Source organism: Eriocheir sinensis, unplaced genomic scaffold (genome assembly GCF_024679095.1).
Source record: "Eriocheir sinensis breed Jianghai 21 unplaced genomic scaffold, ASM2467909v1 Scaffold662, whole genome shotgun sequence".
NCBI classification, from domain to species: Eukaryota; Metazoa; Arthropoda; class Malacostraca; order Decapoda; family Varunidae; genus Eriocheir; species Eriocheir sinensis.
In genome coordinates, this window is record NW_026112012.1 from 177,315 (window position 1) to 186,231 (window position 8,917).

Sequence of the window (8,917 nt, forward strand, 5' to 3'; positions counted from 1 at the left end):
TAGTGGCCCATCGAACACTGCGAGGTATTAAAAACATAATTTTACCTATTTTGGAAGCAGATTTGGCTGCTTTTTAATGTGGCAACTCCTTGCAGCCTTGCCTTTGGCTGTAACAACAGGCCACAGAGGGGATACAAAATTTATGAATTACCTGCAAGCCCGCTGAGAAGATAGAGTTGTGCTGACTTTTTTTTTTCGTCTTGGGAGGAAACCCTCTCGTTGGTCAGGTTTGTACCAGACATGCAGTGTGTGTGTCTTGCTGTCATAACTGCCCTCCTGTTGTCCTGATATGGAATTCATTGTGAGAGAGACACAGCTACAAGGACTGGAGCAACCCTTCGCCTCAGGCCCAGACATCCAAGCTGATGAGGGGAGCTGTACGTCGCCCTTATGACCAAAATTATTGGATTTGATCTCCCCCTCAGGGCTCTAGCTGTTATAACAGACTCACAATGGATACTTCAGTCTCATTGGCTGGACGTGTTACAAAATTTTAGATGAACAGAAGGTAGCTTTTGGGTGTGCCTTACCTGCATTGGTAAAACTCTAGAATCACACCCAACCCACTCTAATGACTAACACTAATTTTTTTAATTGTATTTGCTAAGCATCACTCTGATAACTCTTCATTATTATTACTCATTTCTGAAATTTTAAAATGCTGGGAAATATTACTATTTCAGCGGTGATAGGTTACTATTTGGTCATGTGATAGTATTCAGCGAGAAACTCCTCTAGGCTGGGCTATAAATATATCTTTATTTAATATCCTAATGTATAAGGTTGCACAGCCTTCATTTCTAGGGGTACCAATGTCACTATAATGTACTGAAGACATTTTCCTATAATATTTTCTAAACCTATTTTGATCCTCAAGCAAAATGAAACATGTTTATATGTCCTTAGAATTTTACTGTATTATCTTTTAATCAACAATAAGTATTTCAATTGAATTAAATTCAATGTTATTGTGTTGGAAGTGGCCTCAAGTACACACAGAGGACGTGTGGTCACCCATCTTGTCCACCTTCATGCAGCTCAGCCACCTTGTCTTAGTGTGTTGGCCAAGAATATCAAAGAATGAATCCAGAGCCTCCTCCTCTCCTGCCTCCCTCACTCTCTTGCCTTGTGTTTTATTATTATTCTGTCTTGTCATTCTCTCTTTGGTTTATTTCTTGCCTATTTATTTTTGCATCCTTCCTCTGTTCCTTTTATTATTACCACAGAACCTCCACACCTCACCTCTCCCTGCACTTACAGCACACCTTGGCCTGCACCTCGTCCCTCCCTGCAGGTGCATGGTGCCCAACGGGGTGCTGCACCTCACCTGGGTCAACGCCCGGAGCAGACTGATGAGGGCATCCATCAGTGACTCCCTGGGTGTGGGCACCTTCATCTCCACCCACGCCAGGCTCAGCATTGTTGGTGAGTGCCACGGCTGTCATCCCTCGCAGTACCTCTTGACGGGCAGTAGTCAGGCAGTCTTGTGTAGGATTTGGTAAGACTGTCTTTGGCTCAGTGACTTTCTGAGGATGCACAATGCACATGTTGGTTCATACTCTGTAGAGCAAGGAGAGAAAACTACCTCCTTCCACCTTGTCCTGATTCCTGGGAAGGTCTGCAGCTGTGACATGAACACACTAACAAAATATTACCTACCTACTTGGGTGATTTGGTGTGTGTGTGTGTGTGTGTGTGTGTGTGTGTGTGTGTGTAGATCACCTCTTGGTGTGCTGCGCGTTTCTCTCGAGACAGCCAGCCGTTCCCCTGCGGAAGAGCACAGAGCTCGTAGTACTGATCCTTGGGCAGGACTGAGACAACTCACACACAACACACCGCCACAACGAGGTCACAACTCCTTGCCTGACGTCGCTTACTCACTGCTAGGTGAACAGGGCTACACGTGAAAGAAGATAAACAACTTATCTTCACCCGGCCAGGGAATCAGGCCCCGGTCCTTCTGGTTGTGAGCCAGACGCTCTATCCACTGAGTGACCGGGACATGTGTGTGTGTGTGTGTGTGTGTGTGTGTGTGTGTGTGTGTGTGTGTGTGTGTGTGTGTGTGTAATTCACCATGGTCTCATCACACAATAGACTCAAGATTGTCCGTCACTACCTTCCCGAGAGGGCATGAAGCTCATGGTGACGGATCTCCGCATCCAGTTTAGACCCCCCCCCCGCCCTGGGGAGGTCGGGCACAACCCCTGGTAATACATCATACCCAGTCAGTGGTGGGGGTAGAGGGGCCTCTGGTTAGAGGTGGCTGGCCAAGGTCCCCCTCTGGCCAGGACTTGGCCCTGGAGAGAGCCCTGGGCTGGTCAGCCAGTCTGTGGCAGTGCTGAGCCTTACTCCCCAGCCTCGTGGCTCAAGAGGCAGGAAATGGAGAATTCTGGACTAGTTTCATATACATTAAAAAGTGGTTATTCTACTAAGTATCTCTGTAGTATCTTGTACAGGGAAGGTGTCCTTAGTTTTCAAGGCATTACAATAAAACAAAACCTCAGCTGTTTGCCTTGCAAGGAAGAATGGTTTTGCTGCATGTGATGAACTTGTAAATATTCCCATGAGGAATGTATGGCATGACAAATAGCATTGAATAATTCCCTGCCAAGACTCATGCTTGGTTTCTCTCCTCACAGAAAGAGGATGGTAAAGACACCTTGTGCATGTTAATACTCTCTCATACTTGTGCCAAGGCCTAACACTGTGTGGCCAACACTCTCAGCAGGGGCTTTGTCTTGTGATGTATGTTGTTCATTTTGTATCTTGTTCTTTGTAGCTGTGTGAACTGCCTTAAAGTGAGTATTTATGCTCATTTTCATGACAAGAAAGTGTTTGTTATGTTGCTGGCTGCCACAGGCTCTATACAATCATGAGATGTTCATCATTCCACAGGAATATTTTATTGGCTTTACATTTTTTACATTATAGTTTGCTGGAATGTTCTCTTCCCTGCCTGGTGCTCAGCCTTCATCATTTCACAGGCTGACTGATTGAGGGACGTAAGTGGGTACTGAATTCGATACTGTTTGCTGATGACACAGTGCTTATTGCAGAAAATGAAAGTGACCCACAAAATTTGGTCAGTGTTTTTGATAATGTCTGTAAAAGGAGAAAGCTGAAAGTAAATGTCAACAAAAGTAAAGTGATGGTTTGTGAGAAGTGAGGCTGTAGATTTTGTATGTCCATATAGAGTGGGAATTGAATGTTTTATTTATCTATTTATTTATTTTTTACAACAAAGGAAACAGCTCAAAGGGCACAAAGAAGGAAACAATAATAAAAAAAAAGCCCGCTCGCTGCTCCTAAAAATAATCAAAAGAGGTGGCCGAAAGAGGTCAATTTCGGGAGGAGAGGTCCTGATACCCTTCTCTTGAAAGAGTTCAACTCGTAGGCAGGAGGAAATACAGATGAAGGAAGATTGTTCCAGAGTTTACCAGCGTGAGGGATGAAAGAGTGAAGATGCTGGTTAACTCTTGCATAAGGGGTTTGGACAGTATAAGGATGAGCATGAGTAGAAAGTCGTGTGCAGCGGGGCTGTGGGAGGGGGGGAGGCATGTAGTTAGCAAGTTCAGAAGAGCAGTCAGCGTGAAAATATCGATAGAAGATATAAAGAGAGGCAACATCGCGACGGAATTTAACCCGTGGGCTTCGGCTATGGGAAAGCCGAGATGTGGCTGAGAAACGGCACCATTACACTGCATTTTGAGACTAAGAAAAGAGCATGGAACATACATCAGAGTACTCCTCTCATAACCATGAAGCCGTTAAAAATATTTATTTATACTCAAACTCCATTCTTTTTGGGTGGTGTTTGTTACAAAATAAACAGTCTCGTGATGCATGACATCTAGCCGAGAGTCGCTTGTTGTCTACTTTAGATAATTTGACAACTGATTACTCTATGGATAGCTAATTCAGTCTGCCATGACATTACAGCACCACCTATGACAAATAAGCCCACCTCAAGATCACTCACCCACCACAATGACCCAGGGCATGCATGGTGGGTTGCTCTATCTTCGCCACCGCCTACAATTAGCTCGAATTAGGTGTTTTGAGCCGAGCCCATACAGGTCCACCATTTCAGCGGACCGACTCAAGAGCCCAAAATGGGTCCACCGACGCTGCTGGGTTAAGAGGTGAAGACTATCAGTAGGAGGATAGCTGATGAGACGAAGAGCCTTAGACTCCACTCTGTCCAGAAGAGCTGTGTGGTGGAGCCCTCCCACACGTGAAATGCATACTCCATACGAGGGCGGACAAGGCCCCTGTATATGGATAGCAACTGTGCAGGGGAGAAGAACTGGCAGAGACGATACAGAACGCCCAACCTCGAGGAAGCTGATTTAGCGAGAGAGGAGATGTGAAGTTTCCAGTTGAGATTTTGAGTTAAGGATAGACCGAGGATGTTTGGTGTTGAAGACGGTGACAGCTGAGTGTTATCGAGGAATAGGGGATAGGTGTTTGGAAGATTGTGTCGAGTTGATAGGTGGAGAAATTGAGTTTTTGAGGCATTGACGGACACAAGGTTCCTTCTGCCTCAATCGGAAATGATAGCAAGGTCTGAGGTTAATTATTCTGCAGCCTCCAGTCTGGAGTCGTGTACATCCTGTTGAGAGGGTCTTCTATTGAAAGAAGTTGAATAATGCAGAGTGGAGTCGTCAGCGTATGAGTGGACAGGACAGTTTGTTATAGAAAAATCATTGATGAACAACAGGAAGAGAGTGGGTGATAGGACAGAGCCCTGTGGAACGCCACTGTTGATAGGTTTAGGGGAAGAGCAGTGACCGTCTACCACCGCAAAGATAGAACGGCCGGAGAGGAAACTGGAGATAAAGGAACAGAGAGAGGGATAGAATCCGAAAGAGGGCAGTTTAGAAAGCAAATACTGGTGCCAAACTCTATCGAAGGCTTTCAATATGTCAAGCGCAACAGAGAAAGTTTCACCGAAATGGCTAAGAGAGGATGACCAAGAGTCAGTTAAGAGAGCAAGAAGATCGCCAGTAGAACGCCCCTTGCGGAATCCATACTGGCGATCAGATAGAAGGTTAGAAGTGGAAAGGTGCTTTTGAATCTTCCAAGGATTGATTCAAAAGCTTTAGATAGACATGAAAGTAAAGCTATTGGGCGGTAGTTTGAGGATTAGAGCGGTCACCCTTCTTAGGCACAAGCTGTACAAAGGCATACTTCCAGCAGGAAGGAAAGGTAGATGTTGAGAGGCAGAGACGAAAGAGTTTGACCAGGCAGGGTGTCAGCATGGAAGCACAGTTTTTAAGGACAATAGGAGGCACTCCATCAGGTCGATAAGCCTTCTGAGAGTTGAAGCCAGAGCAGGCTTTGAAAACATCAGTTGTAAGAATCTTAATTACAGGCATTAAGGAGTCAGAGGGGGGATGAGTTGGAGGAATATGCCCAGAATCATCCAGGGAGGAGTTCTTACAGAAAGTTTGAGCAAAGATGTGAAGAAAAAAAATGCAAAATAATTTTGAATGGTGAAAAAATGGAGGAGGTCAATGAGTTTAAGTACCTTGGATCATTTGTGTGTAAGCATGGAGGGAGAGATAAGAGAAAGAGCATTGCAAGGAAGAAGGGTGGTAGGGTCTTTGGGACGAATCATGAATGGTAGAAGTGTGAGCATGGAGGTAAAGAGGGATTTGAGAAATACAATAATAGTACCAACCCTTACATATGAAACGTGGGTCTGGAATGAAAGTCTAGAGTGCAGGCAGTGGAAATGAGTTACCTGAGGAGTGCTTGTGGTGTGAGTAGAATGGATGGAATGAGTAATGAAAGTGTGTTTTGGAATGTGTCACAGGGGTGAAGGGAAGAAGTGTGGAGTGGTGGAAGAAGTGAAGCGACAGACCTTAAAGTGGTTTGGCCACATAGAGCGAATGGAGGAGAGTAAGATGACCAGAAGGGTGTATGTGAGTGAGATAGAGGGAGGGAATGCTAGAGGACGACCTCCAGTGAAATGGAGGCATAGGGTGCTAGAGTACATTAGGGAGAGGGGGGAAAAATCTTTGAGAAACTTTGAGCAGGCAAGGAGGGAGTGTCTGGATAGAGAAAGATGGAAGCTCTTCTGCCGTGGCCATCCCCTGCTGGGAGCTCCTAGGAGCAGGTGTCCATGAAATGATGATGATGATGATGATGATGATGATGATGACTGATCTTCCTGTTATTTATGTCATGTAAATTGTTGTGGTCACCTGGAACATAAAACTGTTGCTGCTCTTCATTATGTAAATGCCTAGATAGTCTACAAATGTATACTTTTTGCATTGCATTTCATCATTGTGAGTTATCCGTTTCCCTTCTGAGGCAGTCACCAAAGGCCATACAAACACTGTAATGCAGGTTTGGGCAGAACCATTGGACTGCCCCAGCCTGCCTCCTGTCTTGCAGGAGTTTCATTTGTCTTCATCACTTGTGCCGGGCCACCTACAGCACAGTGGGCTGGGGCAGACAGGTTTTGTTCAGTCCACACCTCAGCAGTAATGTTCTTGTATATATATATATATATATATATATATATATATATATATATATATATATATATATATATATATATATATATATATATATATATATATATATATATATATATATATATATATATATATATATATATATTATATTACTGAAAAGCTTATGCTTATATAAAGACTGACCTCTAACAATACATACATCAACATATGTAACTGCAACTAATAGGCTATTAATAAATGTTTCAAATATATATATATATATATATATATATATATATATATATATATATATATATATATATATATATATATATATATATATATATATATATATATTTTTTTTACAGCAAAGGAGACAGCTCAAGGGCACAAAAAGTAAACATTAATAAAAAAATAAAAAAAGCCGCTACTCGCTGCTCTAAAGAATCCAAGAGGTGGCCGAAAGATAAGTCAGTTTCAGGAGAGGTGTCCTGATATATATATATATATATATATATATATATATATATATATATATATATATATATATATATATATATATATATATATATATATATATATATATATATATATATATATATATATATATATATATATATATATACAAAGATCATAATTTATGAAGCATGACTAAATGCATCTTTTATGAAATAGCATATACATATTTATTCTTTTTTTTTTCATATGATGTTTCTCTGTTTCGTCTTGGACATTAGAAGTGGCAACAGACAGTATTAAAAAATATTACGTAGTTTTCATATTTCTTTATGAGTGTGAGTGTTTCAGTTTGGTGTCAGTGTTGGGCAATGCTCTCTGTGTGCATCCCCACACACACAGCCTCGCTCTCTCCCCCACCACTGCCAGAGTTTGATGAGAAGCCTCAGGACGTGACGGTCATGGAGGGGGAGCGCACTGGGTTCCCGTGTGCCCTGGACACCATGCCGGCGCCCTCCATCAAGGGGTTCAGGAACAGTCACCCGCTGAAGCCAGACTCACGAATGACACGCCTTCCATCTGGTGGGTGTCTTCAGGGAGGAAGGGCTGAGAGGAAAGGTTCAGGCAGACTGTTCTGCCCTGACCCATGGAAAATAGCTTTAAGGAAGAAATTGACGATTAACTTAGGGCATTTTCAATCATTCATTAGTGTTCATCATTGTGTGAGTCATGCTGTGTGACCTGAGCTTCAATCACATACTTAAGATACTTGTAGCTCCAGCATTGAAGTTGCTTGCCTCTCCAGGTGCCTTAGAAATAGAGAATGTAGCCATGCCGGGGAGTATTGCTGCCAAGCCAACAAGAGCAAGGTGTCCCAGCAAGCCACACTCACAGTCAAGGAAGCCTACGCCCTGCGGGACCCCCAGCGGCCCGTGCTCACTGCTCAGCCAAAGTCCACGATAGGCAAGGTGGGGGACAAGATCACCGTGGACTGTGCGGCCAACGGCTACCCGGAGCCAGCCATGGTGTGGCTCAAGGACGGCGCCACCATCCACATGGCGTAAGGACCTGCAAAGCGTTCCGTTGATGATGAAAGGGAATTTGGGAGATGACTGAGAGGGTCATTTTGATGTGTCTTGAGAGCTTGGATAACAGTGACTGAGGGAGAGGTTTCAGAATCAAATAAATATATACCCATTCCTTTTTTTTTTAGTTTGTGTGTGTGTGTTGCAGTTATTGCTGTATATAAGGTAAGTGTTGCAGCAGGCTTATTGTAATGGACTGCTTTTGTTGGTATTTTTTTTCCCTCGAGCTGCTTCCTCTACTGTGAAAAAAAAGTGACAAACAGCAATTAGATACAAAACTCACTTGCTTACCGTACCTTTCTGTCTTTCCTCAGGGACCTGGACACACTGTTCTGCGGCACCACCAGCAGCAGCCTGCACATCCATGGCCTGCAGGAGGAGGACGAGGGGACGTACAGGTGCCGGGCGGAGAACAGGGACCTGGACACACTGTTCTGCGGCACCACCACCAGCAGCCTGCACATCCATGGCCTGCAGGAGGAGGACAAGGGGACGTACATGTGCTGGGCGGAGAACAGGGAGGATTCGCTCGACGCCGTGGCCCACATACAGGTCCAAGGTGAGACAAAACTATGACATATAAATTTTTTTACAGTAATGAAAGAGTTCAAAGGCAAAACAACGAAAATAATAAAGCACTGCTCCTATAAAGAAAAACATGAGAGGTCAATATCAGGTGTAGAGGTCATAGGCAGGAGGAAATACAGACACATGATGGCTGTTCCAGAGTTTACCAAAAATTAACGTACGGTACAGTACATGCCCAAACATAACTCATCAGTCGAGTTAGATTAACTTAAGAGTTGTAAATGCAGACTAACATAAGGAGAAGAAAAAAAGTATGATTCAAAATTCACGATGATCTTGTGGCACCCCTAGACACTGTCCGCGGCACCAAGTTTGAGAACC

At 43.7% G+C, this 8,917-nt stretch overlaps 1 protein-coding gene across 1 annotated transcript; it reads left to right on the forward strand.

Moving 5' to 3' along the window:
• Window positions 1–289: 289 nt before the first annotated feature.
• On the forward strand, window positions 290–8,584 carry LOC126993735 (hemicentin-2-like). The gene is made up of 5 exons (XM_050852910.1): window positions 290–377; window positions 1,261–1,425; window positions 7,367–7,505; window positions 7,729–7,983; window positions 8,323–8,584. The coding sequence occupies exons 1-5, from the start codon at window positions 290–292 to the stop codon at window positions 8,582–8,584; spliced, it is 909 nt and encodes a 302-aa protein (XP_050708867.1).
• Window positions 8,585–8,917: the final 333 nt, after the last annotated feature.